We start from the raw sequence: 19,204 nt of genomic DNA, 5'->3' as shown, positions 1-19,204 counted from the left end.
TTTTTTAAAAACCACGAACAAAACTTTTCCCCCCATGGGAAATAAAATACAAACCCTGACCAGCTCTAGTATTTATAGTAGTGTTAACCTGGAGTGGTGATCTATTGATGTCAAGGGAGTTAAATTGGTGCAAGGTGAGAAGCAGAAACATGGAGTAGGAATGGTCCAATTTTGAGGGCATTTTATCTAATTTCCCCCCCCCCCCCCCTCACACCTTTTCAGAGAGGAAAAACTACTTAATTCATGTTAGGAACCCAGGCCCCGATCTTCAAAGGCATTTAGGCACTTAACTTCCACTGAAATCATTTTAATGGGAGTTAGGCACCTTAATACTTTTGAGGCTCTGGGCTCAAGTTCTTACAGTATCCCCACTTAAGCAGCAGCACAGTGCTATGAGGCTGTTAGTGTCTCCATGTGTTTCAGTGAATGTTATGACCCTGGTCTTGCCAAGGAATCTGTGTGGGCCTAGCCCTTTGCAAACATGAGGCCTGGGGGGTGTGGGAGTACACTGCTCACACAGTTTTTCTTTTAATTCAAATTGCTGATGTGAATTGAGTACTTTAAAAGTTGCCCGATCAGAGTGTGGTACACTCTACCCCCAGGGCAGGGACACGGCAGCACAAGCAGTGACGGTGCAAGCTTCTATTACGCTGTCTTAGCAACATGCCTAAACCTGGACCTAGACAGGCCACTTCTAATATTGAGATAGCAGCTCATCTCATTATAACAGACCTGAGCTGCATCTGAAGTGATGAACAAAACCCCTTACCTCCACTCTGAGCAACTCAGTGCCTTTAAAAAAAACTAACCAAAACAAAAACAAAAAACCCACCAACCACCTCACAACTCATGGCTTATTAGTAAGGTTTAAGATTTTGTCAGGGTTATTTTTAGTAAAAGTCAGGGACAGGTCATGGGCAATAAACAAAAATTCATGGAAGCCTGTGACCTCTCCCTGACTTTTACTAAAATAACTGTGACAAAATGGGACTGAGGGGGAGATGAGAGCCCGAGCCCCGCTGTAGGAGGGGAAAGGAGGGGGCAGCCTTCACTGTGACTGACAGCTCTGGGTTTCCACTGCCGTGTCTCGGAGCTCCGGGTCCTCCCGCCGACCGTGTCGACAGAGCTGTGGGGGCCCCTGCCAGCTCCAGCCCTGCTTGCCCAGGGCTGAAGCGGAAAATTGTCACGGAGGTCTTGCAGTCACGGAATCTGTGACAATCTTATCCTTACTTATTAGGCCTTGTCTACATTGGTGCCAATGTATAGGGTATGTGTAGCTACATGGCACAGTGTGCGGCTGCGTCCACACTGGTGTGTAGCTACATGTGGCAGTGAAAGGCTCTGTCAGGCAGGAGGCAACGGGGAAAGGTTCCCACTGCCTCCCCTCTACCAGAGACTTTCCCCACGGCTGGAGCCTTTTCCTGTAGCAGAGAAAGGTTCCAGCAGCGACGAGGCAATGGGACACTACACTGCTAAAAACAGCAGTGGAGACAGGGAGGCACTGCTTGGGCGTGTAGAGAGCTGGGTAGGGTACCTACTCTAAGGTTCTGGAATATTGTTCCTCACCTAACCAGTGCCCCACCGTCTACACTGCTATTTATACCACTGAAAGGGTTTTTTTGTTTGTGTGTGTGTGTGTGTGTGTGTGTGTGTGTGTGTGTGTGTGTGTGTGTGCTGTGTACGTACTGTACAAATTGCCATAAATGTAGACAGCCTTAGACATGTGACTACTACTGGGAATCACTTTCATTTAGAAATAATTTGATTAACATAGTTTGTGCTGTGTCCTTCTTCCCCATTTTTACTACTCTTGTACTTCATTAGGAGTTCATCTGTTCCGGCTTATTTCCCACCTTACAATCTTCTGTGCTATTAGTTGTTTGCTGAAGAAATGATTAGGACATTTCAAAAATCAGTGGACTATAATTTCATGTATACAATGAACAGTAGCACCAGATGTGACTCAAGATTCAGAGATCTTCCGGGAAGTATTCCCAGAAGTTTGGATTAAAATAAAAATCAAATAAACCCCCCTAGAAACATTACATAAAAAAAACAGATTATTTCTAAACAGGATGGTAGATGCTGAACTCTATGTAGAAGGGACCTCATGTGATTGGAAGTTAATATAGGTTTGATTTTAAAACTACCCGGTAAATTACAGTAGAAAGGGATTCCAGCAGGGATGCAACAGAGTCAACTCTAGTCTTTCTACACTTTAGAGTCATCGTGGACTGGGTAACTTGCAGATTAATTGATACCGAGCCATTCACTTCTCTATGACAACAGCAGGGAAGGTATAAATACCAAGGGTGAAATTCGGATCCCATTGAAGTCAATGGCAAAACTCCTTTTAACATCAAAAGGGCCAAGATTTCACTCTTAGGCTACCAAACCACAACATCTCAGCCACTGAGAAACCTATGTGACAGAAGAGAGATAATTTTGGGCCAGATTCTCAGCTGGAATATACTGCACTAGCTCCACTGAAGTCAGTTAGCCCTTCCTACTCCACGGTCTAAAATATGGGGGTCCAAGAGAAATATTTCCTCATGTTTTCAGAAATAAACGTTTTTCATGAAAAAGCAATGAAGAAAAATGAGGTCTGCAACCTAGGAGGAAGGAAAACACCAGCTGAGATAGCATTATACTATTCAGCCTGGCAAAACAGCCTTGGACAATTACCAGCCAAGGAACAAAATCTACCAGCATGACGCAGGAGAATACAATCTGATTAGGAGTTTGCATTAATTTTACTTACCTGTCCAAAAAGTTTACTCACCTCATGGCAAGGAGAATTGTGCAAAGATGTGCTATGAAACAGCCTGGCCCCAAATCAAGAAATAGACAATAACAACAAATGGACACACGGGGACAAATGCAAATAGGCAAGTTGGTGGAGCCCCATCATGGGCACATCCTTTATGTTTCGTACAAGTATCTACAGCTTTCAGATACCAAAGCATGAAAGCCAGAAACCCCGGGTAACATTTTTATAGCTTGTCATGCCAAATAAGGCATAACTGAATAGAACTGAGTCCATCCTGGGCTGGTGACAAGTGAACATTGTTACTCTTACAGGTGCTTGGCAGCCCACACTGAATGAACTGGTGGTCTCAGTCCGGTAGACGACTGTCCATTCTATTAAAAAAAAAAACCCACCACAATTAGCAGTCAGAGAGGCCAAGGACTGAATGGATATTTCATTCCTCCCTCAATCTGAAAGATGGTCTCTCAGGACTAAGGTCAACACTTCTGAAGGCAGCTTGAATACCTGCACCTGCTCTGAGGGTCCGACATCTTTCATCTCCACGCTGTAAATGGCTCACTAAAGTCATGAAGGGACAAATCCCACTTGAGTCAACAGCAAAACTCCGAAACGATGTCAAAGGCAGCAGGAACTAACCGAAAGTGGTAGGGAGGAAAAGAGTAAGGAAATGGAGCCAATTCTCCTGAACTGAGAACTTGGATGGGGAGAACAAACCAATTAGCCATCTCCATATTGTGCAGTTACTGGTTTTGTAGGGAAAGGCAAGGGAGATTCCAGGAGCTACTTGGAATACAAGCGCTGCTTTACATACACTTGGAAAGAGGAATGCAGCACCTAATGTCTGTTCCTCTAAATAAATCAGTACGGATTTGTCTTAAAAAAAACCCCAAGCCCGTTCCTTCCATTTGTAAATTACTTTAATTTAAATATTTTGAGGTTAACAAAATACCTTTTGAATCAGACATGCCCCCAAAATACAAAACAGAAACAGAACCTCCTCACAGAGGGTAACCCCCTGCCCCTTCTTTTCGACACTGGAGTTTATGGACGTGAGCTGGCTGCCCTCCAGGGTCTGACACAAGGTCTGGAGTGCGGAGAGCAGCTGGAATTCATTTTCTTCCTTCAAATCGATGCACTCTCCTATGAAGCTGCGTTTTGGCATCTCCGTCTAAGAGAGAGTTCAGTGCAAAAGGAACTAACCCCAGCCAGGTTTCTTTCCAACCCAGTGCTCACTGAGCAAAAAAAAAAAAAAAAAAAAAAAAAAGTCCTTTCCCTGCCCCGACACATACACACTCGACTGACTGTACCAAACAAAGGGTCATTCACGGCTGCTAGAAATGGGTCACATGGAGAAATGTTTGCAGATAAAACCAACACTTTAAACCCCACCCACACTTTTTAAAATAAACACCAAGGAGCCGGGGATTGTTGACCTTTGAGAGTCCTGGATATTCCCTCCTCCTCGCCACGCTTGCAATCCACTCTGCACCGCATGCAAACCAGGCCAAGCTCTAGCAGTTTGGCCGCCGCTCAAGTATGTCAGCGAGTCCAACCCCCCCCGGCAAGTTCCTCGGTGTAAGGTCCACTGTGAGAAGCGTTACGGTGCAGTTAGGTGGTACAGTGTGTCTCGCTAGTGCTTTTTTAGTTCACATTAGGTCAGGCGGGGATGCCAAGAGCCCCCGGGTCACAAAATCACACACTGCAGTTTGTGGGAGCCGGTCGCTCTGTCTCCTCGCCATTTGGTCTTCTTCTTCTTCTTCTGGCTTTTCTCTGGGATCTGTTGCCTGTTTGGAGAAAAGAAAGAAGCAAACCTAGTGAACCATCCCTACTGTTTAGGCTACGGGTAGATAGACGAGTATCTCTAGAGCGCTAGGAATCAGTCAGAAGAGACCCCTGGGGTGAAATGCTATCCCCACTCACTGACCTCTACGACAGGTGAACCTCTCCTCTTCCCTCCTGCACAAGGAGACACGGGGCCAAAATAAAGAAAGAACAAAGGGACGTGACTCTGTCGGTGAGAATTTAAATAGCTGTGCTGTTAAAAGAGCCAGCACCCTAGCACAAACAAACTGTTTTTCCTGGGCTCAGACCAGCAGGCGCTGCATTTATCCAGGGCTCTCTCACCATGTTTCTGGCCAGATTCTTAGATTGCTAGTTCTTTGAGTCAGGGACAGTGTCCTCCTGGGTGCATGAGCAGCACCGAACCCAGGGTAGGCCCTACTGGTATTCAAGAATAGTAATAATTCACCAGATCACTGCCAGCTGCCCCATTAGCGTCAAGGAGCTGAAGTTAATGAAGTTAGGAGTGAAGAACAGCCATCCATCTGGGATGGGGGAAGGGAAGCCTCTGCAGCAGCAGCTGCTAGGAAGAAGCAAGGGAAGTATTGTGGCTACAGCAAAGGTTACAAAAGGGGGTTAGGGTAACGTTGCCATGGCAGTGGATTGCAGAGCCACATTTCAGAGGAGATTTGCTGTTCTGACTCCTTCTGCTAGAGGGAGTGTGACCGCTACTCACCCTGCCCCCACCAGCTGATTTACCATAGTGAGTAGCTAGCCAGTGTTCAAGGGGTAGGGGAGAGGAGCATGCATAACATATTAATGCTAATGGGAGTTAGAATGGCTGAAGTGAGAAGGCAATATACTGGGTCCTGGTTAAAACACAACCCTTCCCTCTGCCCCTAATGGAGGCTGGGCCCCCACCATCTGGTAAATATGGTTACCCTAGTGTTCTGACATGCTGCATTCTAGCTTAGTTTCCCCAGTGGCTGAGTGAGTTCTGAGCAAGGAACTACAGAGAAACAGAAATCAGGGGAGAACTAAAGCCTGTTAAAGATTTACATCTGGCTGGAATTTCCCTCTGTTCAAATGAATTGATTTAGAATCAATTAGCATTGGGTTTTTTTTTAAACCTGCTGTTCAAATGGGTTCTGCCCTGATAAATAAATCATTTTCCAATTTAAAGTGCTGAGTGGTTCAGAAGGAGAAAGTGCTCTGGGTCATCGCCAGACACCAGCCCTTAGGAGGACACTCCAGGCAGCATGAAATCAAAGCAATCAGAAATGCACAGCTGGGATTCCCTCGCTACTGTATGCCACTGCAGCCCTCAGTCACTTCATTCAGCAACTTCTGTGGGTGTTGGATGAGCAATAGCTTTAATGCTACTACAATTCCATTCGATTTACACTTCTGTGTCACTGAGGGCCTCCCAAATTATCTAGGTTACACACTATCCAGAGTCACGTCATTTAGAAAAGGGGACTGGCTGCTAAACAGGTCCTCAGCTGGTATAAATGGACATAGCTCCGTCAACCACTAGATCGTTTTTCCTTAACACTAATGGGAGTTAGCTCCAATGCATTGGAGCTACCAGTTTACACCAGCTGAAGATCTGGCCCAGAGTTGCAGAATAAACAGGAGAAAGGAAGGCTGCATAGTTAAATGCAGGACTAGGAGTCAGTGGGTTTGATTGCACAGACTGGCTGTGTGTCCTTGGCAACTCACAAAGGTCTGAACCATAGTCTCAGGAATAAATCAAATCTGTGTGTTGGGGATCTCCCTTAACCATCTCCTCAGCTTGTTACATGCTGAGCGCTGAACGGAAAGGACAAGCTAGCCACACCAGATATGGGATGCAGCCAGTGTTGCCAACTCTTGTGATTTGATCGCGAGCCTTGACGTATTTGGTGTGTTTTTTTCCTCAAAGCCCTAGCTCCTGGAGTCCTGTTACTTATGTGAGAATCTTAGCTTTGATTTGTTTTTAAAAATGCTACTAGCTCTTATGGTTGCAGAGAAAAGCATAAAAATGAGATCCTGAAGGGCTCAAAGGCTAGAAAGCAAAAAACTCCCTCAAAAAACCCCAAACACACACAAAAAAAAGTAAGCTGATCTTATGATGTGTGGAGCCTGATTCATGATTTTGGAATGCTTGGGGTTGCCAGTACTGCATAGCTAAAGATAAGTGATTGGTCCTTGACTTCTTCCCCTGACCCCCAACCACAGTCTATTGAGATAAAAATTTTGAAAGACATGTTTAGTGAGTTCTTTCCAGACAGTTAACTCTACAGAGAGCTGACCAGACCCAAATCTATTGTTTAGAAGTATTATTAGGAAGCAAGGTAACATTAGCAGCATTATACAAAGTTGATTTCTGGAAGATGATCCCAGAGACAGAGAATTACCCCCTGCCCTGTGTTACAGTGGAAGAATGTTCCACGGCGAATTTACAGCAGAACAGAGGGCAAATCAGGAAGATCCTGATAGATCTACCTACCAGTTAGATGCTGGTATCACCAACTATATGGACTACCACAGGCTTCTTCCAGCCAATCCCAGCACTTGTAAGAAAAATTGGGAATCAACCAAATGCAGCTCTACTCAGAAGGAGCACAACCGTTGGCTGACAGTTGCCATGGTATCCATCAGAGTATGAATCATGCCCCAGGCCCTGTCAAGAGCTAGCCCCTTATGTTCGTGAAGCAATTTGGAGATAGATGCAGAGCATTAGGAAGTTTTAAATGACATTTTCCTGACTACAGCTGAGCTAACAATTTGTGACAAAAAATTTAACAGATGATTTTATCCTATTTCTGATTGTGGCTAATCCTTGATAGTCTTTCAACAGTCTTCTCAAAACAGTTCAGCAAAATGTAGTTAGTTTCGATTGGCCAGCTAAATCATGTGGCATCATTTCTGTTCTTTAATTGAATGAATGCACAATATATATATATTTTTTAATACTGAAGGCAACAAGGCTGAACAGGTATCTAATTTGGCTGGTGGAACCTTTATAACTACTGATGCACATGAAGGAAAGAACCCAGACATGACTGTAAGGCCCTGGGGTCCATTTGGAGGGCTGGCACATACAGAATATACATTTTTAAATTTAGCTTGTTAACTGAGAACATTTGACCTGGAGTCACTGAGAAACAATATATAGGGAGACCCACCATACCAATTATTTTGTAGTGATTTTTCAGAATAGCACTGGATAGTGATAAGAGCTCAATGTAATAAATACTAATGCCTAGCCTACTAATTACAAGGTACAGAATAGTTCAGAAACATCCAGGGATATTGCCAACTTATATCTGTAACTCTCCAATAATTATCCGCCCACACCCTCCTTCTGCCAGCTTGACAGGATTTTGGAAGAGTGGGTAGTACCATCTGCTTTCGACGGATGCGGACTTGAAGCTGTGGTAAGATAAACACTAACAGAGAGGCACCTGTGCATAAATGCCTAACAAATTTCATTGCTGGGGAAGCCAATTCTTCCACCTCATATGGAAAAACTATAGCTTCACCTGATAGGTTAATAACTAATGCTAACAGCTTTCTTTGACAGGGTAACAAGCCTTGTGGTTGGGGGGGGGGGGGGAAGAGGTAGATGTGGTATAACTTGACTTTAGTAAGGCTTTTGACTCTGTCTCGCATGACCTTCTCATAAACAAACTATGGAAATACAACCTAGATGGAGCTACTACAACGTGGGTGCATAACTCATTGGAAAACTGTTATCAGTGAGTAGCTATCAATGGTTCACAATCAACCTGGAAGGGCATATTAAGTGGGGTCCCACAGGGATTAGTTCTGGGTCCAGTTCTGTTCAATATCTTCATCAATGATTTAGATGATGGCCTAGAGTGTACACTTATAAAGTTTTCAGACAATACCAAGCTGGGAGGGTTTGCAAGTGCTTTGGAGGATAGGATTAAAATTCAAAATCACCTGGAAAAACTGGTGAAATGGTCTGAAGTAAATAGGATGAAATTCAATAAGGACAAACGCAAAGTAAAAAGCAACAGAGGGTCCTGTGGCACCTTTAAGACTAACAGAAGAATTGGGAGCATAAGCTTTCGTGGGTAAGAACCTCACTTCTTCAGATGCAAGTAATGGAAATCTCCAGAGGCAGGTATAAATCAGTATGGAGATAACGAGGTTAGTTCAATCAGGGAGGGTGAGGTGCTCTGCTAGCTCTGCTTGATTGAACTAACCTGCTAGCAGAGCACCTCACCCTCCCTGATTGAACTAACCTCGTTATCTCCATACTGATTTATACCTGCCTCTGGAGATTTCCATTACTTGCATCTGAAGAAGTGAGGTTCTTACCCACGAAAGCTTATGCTCCCAATACTTCTGTTAGTCTTAAAGGTGCCACAGGACCCTCTGTTGCTTTTTACAGATTCAGACTAACACGGCTACCCCTCTGATACTTGACACCATGCAAGGCACTGCATTTAGCCGTATGGAATGGAAATCTATCAACCTCATGAAGAAACTTGCACAAATACAGACAGATATCATCTTCCTTTCCAAATGCAAACGGATGGACATCATACCAAATGGACTGAAGGTGAAAAATCCATTGCTATCTACATACTGCACAGACCACAGTGAGAGATTATGCCATACACTATCAAAGAAACTGAGGAACCACCTGATCAGCATCCTATACAGCAAACAGAAAAACATCAAGAAAGAGCTCTCCAACCTGGAGACTTTCATAAATAACCAACCCTCCACACAAATGGACTTTACTAAAATAAGACAGGAGATCTACATTACACACTTCACCTCTCTACAAAGGAAAAAGGACCGTAAGCTGTCTAAAATCCTACCTGCCACATGGGGCCACAACAGGGGTACCCCTAACCCACCCAGCAATATCGTCAATTTATCCAGCTACACACTCAACCCAGCAGAAGAGTCTGTCCTATCTCGGGGACTCTCTTTTTGCCCCAGCACCCCCACGAACATGATACAGTTCTGCGGTGATCTGGAAGCCTACTTTCGCCGCCTCCGACTCAAAGAATACTTTCAAGATAACACTGAACAGTGCACTGATACACAGATACCCTCCCACCAACAACACAGGAAGAAGAACTCCACATGGACTCCTCCTGAGGGTCGAAATGACAGTCTGGACCTATACATAGAATGCTTCCGCCGACGTGCACAGGCAGAAATTGTGGAAAAACAACATCGCTTGCCTCATAACCTAAGTCGTGCAGAACGCAATGCCATCCACAGCCTCAGAAACCACCCTGACATTATCATCAAAGAGGCTGATAAAGGAGGTGCTGTTGTCATCATGAACAGGTCTGACTACCAGAAGGAGGCTGCCAGACAACTCTCCAATACCAAATTCTACAGGCCACTTTCCTCAGATCCCACTGAGGAATACACTAAGAAACTGCACCATCTACTCAGGACACTCCCTACACTAACACAGGAACAAATCAACATACCCTTAGAGCCCCGACCGGAGTTATTCTATCTACTACCCAAGATCCACAAACCTGGAAATCCTGGACGCCCCATCATCTCGGGCATTGGCACTCTCACTGAAGGACTGTCTGGATATGTGGACTCCCTACTCAGACCCTACGCCACCAGCACTCCCAGCTATCTCCGTGACACCACAGATTTCCTGAGAAAACTACAATGCATTGGTGACCTCCCAGAAAACACCATCCTAGCCACCATGGATGTAGAGGCTCTCTACACAAACATCCCACACACAGATGGAATACAAGCTGTCAGGAACAGTATCCCTGATGATGACACAGCACAACTTATTGCTGAGCTCTGTGACTTTATCCTCACGCACAATTATTTCAAATTTGGTGACAATATATACCTCCAGACCAGTGGCACCGCTATGGGCACCCGCATGGCCCCACAATATGCCAACATTTTTATGGCTGACCTGGAACAACGCTTCCTCAGCTCTCGTCCACTCACGCCCCTTCTCTACCTACGCTACATTGATGACATCTTCATCATCTGGACCCATGGGAAGGAGACCCTGGAAGAATTCCACCATGATTTCAACAGCTTCCACCCCACCATCAACCTCAGCCTGGACCAATCTACACGGGAGGTCCACTTCCTAGACACCACCGTACAAATAAGCGATGGCCACGTTAACACCACCCTATACCGAAAACCCACCGACCGCTACGCCTACCTTCATGCCTCCAGCTTCCACCCCAGACACACCACACGATCCATCGTCTACAGCCAAGCACTGAGGTACAATCGCATCTGCTCCAACCCCTCTGACAGAGACCAACACCTACAAGATCTTCACCAAGCATTCTCAAAACTACGATACCCACACAAGGAAATAAAGAAACAAATCAACAGAGCCAGACGTGTACCCAGAAGCCTCCTGCTACAAGACAGGCCCCAAAAAGAAACCAACAGAACTCCACTGGCCATCACCTACAGTCCTCAGCTTAAACCTCTCCAACGCATCATCAGTGATCTACAACCCATCCTGGACAATGATCCCTCACTTTCACAAACCTTGGGAGGCAGGCCAGTCCTCGCCCACAGACAACCCACCAACCTTAAGCATATTCTCACCAGCAACCACGCACCGCACCATAACAACTCTAACTCAGGAACCAACCCATGCAACAAACCTCGATGCCAACTCTGCCCACATATCTACACCAGCAACACCATCACAGGACCTAAACCAGATCAGCTACAACATCACCGGCTCATTCACCTGCATGTCCACCAATGTTATATATGCCATCATATGCCAGCAATGCCCCTCTGCTATGTACATTGGCCAAACTGGACAGTCACTACGCAAGAGGATAAATGGACACAAGTCAGATATCAGGAATGGCAATATACAAAAACCTGTAGGAGAACACTTCAACCTCCCTGGCCACACAATAGCAGATGTAAAGGTAGCCATCTTACAGCAAAAAAACTTCAGGACCAGACTCCAAAGAGAAACTGCTGAGCTCCAGTTCATTTGCAAATTTGACACCATCAGATCAGGATTAAACAAAGACTGTGAATGGCTATCCAACTACAGAAGCAGTTTCTCCTCCCTTGGTGTTCACACCTCAACTGCTAGCAGAGCACCTCACCCTCCCTGATTGAACTAACCTCGTTATCTCCATACTGATTTATACCTGCCTCTGGAGATTTCCATTACTTGCATCTGAAGAAGTGAGGTTCTTACCCACGAAAGCTTATGCTCCCAATACTTCTGTTAGTCTTAAAGGCGCCACAGGACCCTCTGTTGCTTTTTACAGATTCAGACTAACACGGCTACCCCTCTGATACTAAACGCAAAGTACTCCACTTAGGAAGGAACAATCAGTTGTACACATACAAACTGGGAAATGACTGCCTAGAAAGGAGTACTGCGGAAAGGGATCTGGGGGTCATAGTGGATCACAAGCTAAATATGAGTCAACATGTAACACTGTTGCAAAAAAAGCGAACATCATTCTGGGATGCATTAGCAGGAGTATTGTAAGCAAGACACGAGAAGGAATTTTTCTGCTCTACTCCGCACTGATTAGGCCTCAGCTGGAGTATTCTGTCCAGTTTTGGGCGTCACATTTCAGGAAGGATGTGGACAAATTGGAGAAGGTCCAGAGAAGAGCAACAAACATGATTAAAGGTCTGGAAAATATGACCTATGAGGGAAAATTGAAAAAACTGGGTTTATTTAATCTGGAGAAGAGTAGACTGAGAGGGGACATGATAACAGTTTTCAAGTACATAAAAAGTTGTTACAAGGAGGAAGGGGAAGAATTGTTCTTCTTAACCTCTGAGGATAGGACAAGAAGCAATGGATTGAGGTTGGACAAACACCTGTTAGGAAAATGTCTACACAATACCAGGGCCAGCTCCAGGGTTTTTGCCGCCCCAAGCAGCAAAAAAAAACAAAAAAAAAACGTCGCGATCTGCTCTACCGCCGCCGCTTCAGTCTTCGGCAGCAATTTGGCGGCTGGTCCTTCGTTCCGAGAGGGAGCGAGGGACCCGCCGCCGAATTGCCGCGGACGTGCTTGCTGGGCTGGTGCCTGGAGCCGGCCCTGCACAATACTTCGTTCTGCCTTGAGTGCAGGGGAGTGAACTAGATGACCTCTCAAGGTCCCTTCCAGTCCTATGATTTTATGATTCTAGAAGAAATCTGTTTGCAGAAATACAGGTCACTGAAGTGGAAAAAAACCACATTCAAACCTAAGGCCTTTAAAGATTCTGCAGGTGGCACAATTGGGATCATAAAAAGAAGACAGAGACCAAATATTTTACAGAAGTTATCAGTGTTGGAGGTGGAAAACATGCACAGGTCCATATTCCAGATTGAGCAACTGGAGAACAGGGATTAAATCCTGGGCAAAATTCCATTAATGTCAGCAGGGCCAGGATTTCACCCAGAGAGTGAAACGAATTTGCCAAAGGCCACGGACGAAGTTTGTTGCAAGACTGGAAACAAAGCCCTGCTCTCCAAGATGGAAGACCCATGGCTTATCCAGTAGACCACATTGTTTCTTATACAAATTGGCTTACGTTTCACTACTTAGTGGGTAGAAAAAGTGAAATGTCACCTTCAGTACAGAAAATAGCCAATTCCTTCAAGTTTTGGCCACAAGAAAACAACCAGACATTGTAATCAAAATGACAGTGTAATGGAAATCCAAACAGTGCCATCCTCATTCACAGACTTACACTGATTCAGGAAGTCAGCAATCAAAAGCAAGGTGGAAATAGCTTTAAGACTCTTCTGTACAGTACAATAGTTTAACTGCCTCTACAGTAATTTTGCTCAGCAAATGCCAGATGCTGTTATCTGTATCGTGTTTGGGACTATAAGTGAAACGGGGGCCACTCATGACAGTTCCAGGTCCCCCTGCACTTATCTCAGAGTAGGTGCATTCTTACCAAAACCCTAGTGTTTTTGTCCTTTTGTGATTAAATTCTGCCTAATGAAAATTCTTCCTGGAGTTTCGGTTGGGTTACTCACTTCCCCTACTTAAAAAGCTGCTGTGTGATACGCATGTGTGCTGCCAAACAGAAACAAACACCCCAAAGCCCCGCTCCTTGCCACAACAAAGGTGGCTGCATTTCAGTGATGGGGATTTTTATATACACACACTAATCCTGTATTTTTATATTACAGCCCTCATGAGGTCAACTGAAACCAATGATATACACGAATGTGTGTGTCAGATTCCAGTGGATTAGGTCATATACACGACTAAATGCTGCTTGCAGACCAGTCAGTCCATAACTCTGGTGTTCATATCTTTGAGGTTCTACTGTAATAGTATTCAGTCCACTGTCTACTTTGGAGTACTGCCCTATAAGCAATGCTATGTATTAAATACAATGGGACCCTGGTTATCTAATCCAACTGGGACTGGGGCCAGATCAGATAACCAAAAATCCAGATTAAACCGGAGAATGGGTGGCAGGGCTCTGGCTGTCAGCCCTGGAGGCTCGGGCTCCTGCTGTTAATTTCGGTTAAGTGGGGTTCTACTTTATATTACTTCCAACACAGAGAAAGTTTTAATTTTGAAGTCACATCTGAAACTGGGTGAAAAATGTAGTGGAGTTATGGAAATCAAAAGATTCCAAGCCTTAAAACAAGAAGGACACCTGGGAGAACCATGAGCAAATTTCCAAAGACAAGTGCGAGCCACACTCAAAAGATTACTGGCATCAAAAACAGAGGTCAGAGTTAAGGATGTCTGGATGTGACCCATGACGTATGTGGAAGATTGGGTCAGTATGTCTGCGGGAGAAGGTTATACATGTAGATATACTGTTTGACATTTTATTTTCTGATTTTTATGGATTTGAGTTTTGCTCGGGTGTTCCATCTGATTTTCAGGAATACAATATTACGCCAGATAGAGTGTAAATTGGTATAACCCCACGGACTTCCTTGGAGTTATGCTGATTTACATTAGTGGAGGATCTGGCCCACAGTTTTTGTATGCCAATACTGCATGTTGTTACTGATCACTAACGTAGTGTCTGGATGTATTGTAGGTGAATCCACTATATTTTAAATTTTGTATATGCAGTTAGATCTCAAAGTGTTTAGCACTGACAATGAAGATTTTATACCTTAAAAGATAACTACATTTTGATAGTTGCGTGTGGGTATGGAACAAGCAACCCTAATAAAGAATAAAAGATCAGGCTCTTGGTTCCATGTGTTATAATGATTCATGAGCCTCCTGCCAATGGAGGTTAATAGATGGCTGAGTAAAGTGTTTTATGGCTCACCTGATTACTCTAACAAGATCATGGAAGGCTTTATCAACATTCAGAGGTGGGTCCTTCGCACTAGTTTCTATGTACGGGATCTGAAAGACAAAAGCCCAGCATAATAAATACTATTAACATCTTACATGTGGACAATGAACCTATCTCAAGTGACAACCCAAGGGACTAGATGCAAAACAGAGGGTTATCCTATAATGACTAAGGCAGAAGGACTGTACTGAATATATTTGGGGACAATTTCAGGTAGTCTCTTAGATCAACAGACTGTTTAATAAGGGTGTTCTCAACCATGGAATTCCGTGCCCCATTGAAGTCAATGGGAGTTTTGCCACTGGTTTTAATGGAGCCAAGATTTCACCTTACATATAGAGATCACTTCACTCACCATTGAAATGAGCAAAGGGTGGAATGTAGCCTCTGCGTAACAACATACAGCTGTGCTACACTGGAGTTTGGGGCACAAAGTGAAGGTTATACTGCCAGGAGAAAGGCAGGTAAGTGAAATGTTGCCATGACATCAAGGTTAATTCACAGAAAGCACAGAAAGGACACAAAGACACTACCAAAGATCACCCCATCCTATAAAATGTGCAACATACAAAACAGCTGGAAGCATAAAGTTCCAGATGGGGGGGGGGGGGAAGAGTAATTGCAGAGTTTATTAGGAGAGATGTTCTTTTCCCCTGAGATGTACTTAAGGACATGAAGACCACACAAACAAAGAAACTATTTACCATGCCTGCCAGAAGTTTGTTGGAGATTGCTAAAAAACTAACACCTGCCAAAGATTCCTTCCTTGCTACACTGCATTTTAAGGTCCTTGAATGGTGATTTCTACAGTTAAGCTTTTCTAAGTCTGAAAGGTCTGTTCAGGTGACAGAGAAGGTCATTTTCTATTGGCAGCCAAATGGACTTTTGTGGTCACTTGTAGCGTACAGACCTAGCAAAGAGCCATATTTGTAACCCTGGCTTCTGATATTGCATTTGAAAATTCTGCATTTGCACATACAGCACCTTCCACACCACTGAAACTGAGCACAACACAGGAGCTGTGTGTTGTTCTTGTTTAGGTTGACTGGCTCTCTGCTCTTCCACAAAAGCTTCTTTACAGGGGTGGGAATAAATATACCCTGAATAATTCACATTATGTTATCCATTGGGATGCGGCAAGTTCCATTAAGTCTTTTCCATGACTGTGGGCATTTAGAAGGGATTAACCTAGTATAATGGTGATTATAATCTTACTTGGGAGCCATTTCTGGAGCCAAACTGCAGTATGGATAACAGGGAACTGAGATATTGGGTCTGATTTATATGGGTTTTACACTCATGTAATTTCATCATCATTAATGGACTTACTCCTGATTGACAACCGTCCGAGATCAGAATAAGGCCCTGTGTATCTCTAACTACCTTTTCTGCATTTTCATTTGAAGAGTGCATTTTGTCCATCTTACAGGCACATTCCACCCACCTGCAAATAACTTGCATTACATGACTTTATGATCATGTGTGCAGTGTAGCTGTAGCCATGCGGGTCCCAAGATATTAGAGAGGTCAGGTGGGTGGTGAGGGAATATCTTTTATTGTACCAACTTCTGCCGGTGAGAGAGATCAGCTTTTGAGAAGCTGGGGGGAGGGGGCGGTTCCTTTTCCAGACCTGAAGAGCTTGTCTTTCACCAACAGTAATTGGTCCAATAAAGATATTACCTCACCCACCTTATCTCTCTAATGACTTTCTTATCATCATAGCTCTGCTATAGTATGGTGTACAGAACTGGCCCCACTGGAAGTAACCTCTCTCTCTACTACTTTCTTTGCCTTTTATTTGAAAATGGAATTGCAAGTGTTTAATTATAAGAGAAGTGATCGAATTAAACTCCAAATGCGGAATGAATCCCATTCTGAATGCCTGTAATGGAACTTAAAAGCAGTGCGACTGCCAAAACAACATGCAAACAAACACACACCCACAAACTTACGTTATGTTTAGTTGCCATTTCTCTTCCTTGTTCCCGAGTGATTTTCCGCAAATGCATTAGATCAACTTTGTTGGCCACCAATATCATTGGAAAAGACTCTCTGCAAGAAAGCAATATGAGGAGACTTTCAGTGTAAGCTTCCTTTTCAAAGACTACCACCATCTAGCATTTTCAGCTAGAAAGATGCAGCATGTAGGCATTTAGCAGATTAGTTATAATTAGGCTCGGAAGGATTAGATTTTTAATCGGTAAATATTGGTAAACAGATTTCACTGTACACACACAAACTGATGAAAAACACTTTCTTTATCTGTATATTTTGATTATTATCAATGAAAAATGCTGCCTGAGAATTTATTAGAGCCAAAATCCAGGGATTTAGACTTTTGGATTACACATGTAACAAATGGACTAGTGTATGAATAGTGAAAACAGATATGATTTGTTGATTTAAGAATTTTTACTTTGTACATTTTGATATGTGATATTGACAATTTGTGTTAACTGTGTAGAAAGTTTTAACTTTTGAATCTCAATGTCTACGGTCATAAAATAATTATCAGTCCCCCTCCCCCTAATTTCCTGCAACTGTTAAAACTGAAAATCAATTAAAAACGGAAAAAAATGCTTAAAGCCCAAAACTTCATGGAATTGTGAAAACTGATAAAAATTTAAAAAAAGCTTAAAAATAAACATCAATATTATCTTTTGAAATTATAAAAAATAAAAATCAAATTCTGCCAAGCCTAGTTATAATTACAAGCAGGATCAAGCAATCATACATCACCACAAAAGCAGGACTCGTATCTATTTATACATTACCTAGGCAAGATATTTTCCTTGGTAGTTAGCACATTACAAGTTGTACACAAATAGCTGATGTGCCTGTAAGTGATCAAAGCTGCTGTTTTCTTATAGTTTAAGAACAAGCTCCACCATGATCCAAGCTTCCTATCAGTTACACAACTTCAGTACTTAACTAATATTGGTCCAAACGCATGGAAGAAAATTAGTGTAGGCATCCAAAGACATTGTAATCAAGAGAAAATGGGCAGATTTCCAACATTTCTTGTTATGGCTTCTGATTAGTTTCACTCAAGCTGTATCTCAGAACTATGCTCGCAAATGAGAACTGGAGGGAAATGATGCGGTGTCCATATGGCAACATTATTTTTTTGGGGGGGGCGGGGGAGAAGCGCAGAGGAACATACTGGGAATATTTTCGTGGCTGACAACAAATGGATTTCAATACACAGTTATTGTGAGGTACCAAAAATATGCTGAAGGCCTATTTGGAATATTCCCTATTCAGGAGCTGGTGGACTACAGGAACAATACTATTACCTAGTGCCTCCTGCCTCTAAAAATACAAGGGAGTGAACTACTATCCTTAAGTATCAAAAGTTGCCTAACTTTACAATAATTGCTCTAACAGTCTACAGACACTTCTATGGCTTCTATGACAAAAACTGGGCTAAATCCTAACCTGGTGTAAATCAGCATAGATCAATGGAACTATGCAAGTGTACACCAACTGAGGATCTGGCCATGTGTCTTTTAGGTCCTGCCCCCCAAAACAATCATGATTGGTCATTAATGCTAGTATTCTACTGAGCAAGACTCTCCCATGAATTTTTACCCACCAGGCCCTATGTACAGCCAATGGAGTGGAGTATTGAATGGGGTTTGACTAGTTTTAAAACTGCTAAATAAGATGAAATGGTTTTTACTATTTTACTGTAAAACAATTGATTTTCCCCAACTCTATTTCTTCTTGGGAAAAAAAAATATAATAAAATATCATGGGCCAGCATTTTTTCCTATTTGCCATGACAAGTAGCAAGCCTTACTTATTTGTATAAAAGTTTTGACTGGAGTTACTTTAAGTTCAAATGAATTTTCAGCATCTGTTTCCATGTCTTTTTTTCACTGAGACAGAGAAGGACTCTGTCTTTTCTCTGACATACTGCTTCATAACTGTGGCTGGAGATACACTGAACACAGGTTTTTGAATTTCCATTTACTCTTACAGTTAATTATGATAATATGGATTTAATTAAATGTCTGAGCAATAATGGATCTTGATTCTATGTCTATTCTGGGGTAAGCGCTTTGCTCTCTTCAATGATCCATTCTTCTCTGGTTGGCAGCACAGTGGTAGAAACCGACTAAATTTGGACAGTATGTAATTTGCCTTGTTTACGTCAGAAATAAAACTCTGGACATTGTTCCCTGTAGTGAGTTGTATGATTGCTAGTTGAACAGGGCAAATGCAGCTATTGACTACACAACAGTTAAATGTACTGAAAAAAGCACTGTCTTTTAAACAACTCTTCCAAAGAAGGAAACCTCTTGGATTTCAAATCTCCAAAAATAAATGCTTAAGGGGGACATA

The 19,204-nt window shown here is 43.2% G+C and overlaps 1 protein-coding gene across 1 annotated transcript in view; it reads right to left on the bottom strand.

Moving 5' to 3' along the window:
* Positions 1-4,454: 4,454 nt before the first annotated feature.
* The window catches only part of MRAS (muscle RAS oncogene homolog), a 31,337-nt gene continuing 16,587 nt past the window's right edge, over positions 4,455-19,204 (bottom strand). Inside the window, exons 3-5 of the mRNA XM_065413378.1 lie at positions 16,810-16,909; positions 14,828-14,907; positions 4,455-4,554 (exon numbers count right to left, since the gene is read on the bottom strand). Of these exons, the coding sequence (XP_065269450.1) occupies positions 4,455-4,554; positions 14,828-14,907; positions 16,810-16,909 (280 nt within the window). The remainder of the gene's footprint in view (positions 4,555-14,827; positions 14,908-16,809; positions 16,910-19,204) is intronic.

Source organism: Emys orbicularis, chromosome 11 (genome assembly GCF_028017835.1).
Source record: "Emys orbicularis isolate rEmyOrb1 chromosome 11, rEmyOrb1.hap1, whole genome shotgun sequence".
Taxonomy (NCBI): Eukaryota; Metazoa; Chordata; order Testudines; family Emydidae; genus Emys; species Emys orbicularis.
This window is presented reverse-complemented; position numbering and strand designations above follow the sequence as displayed.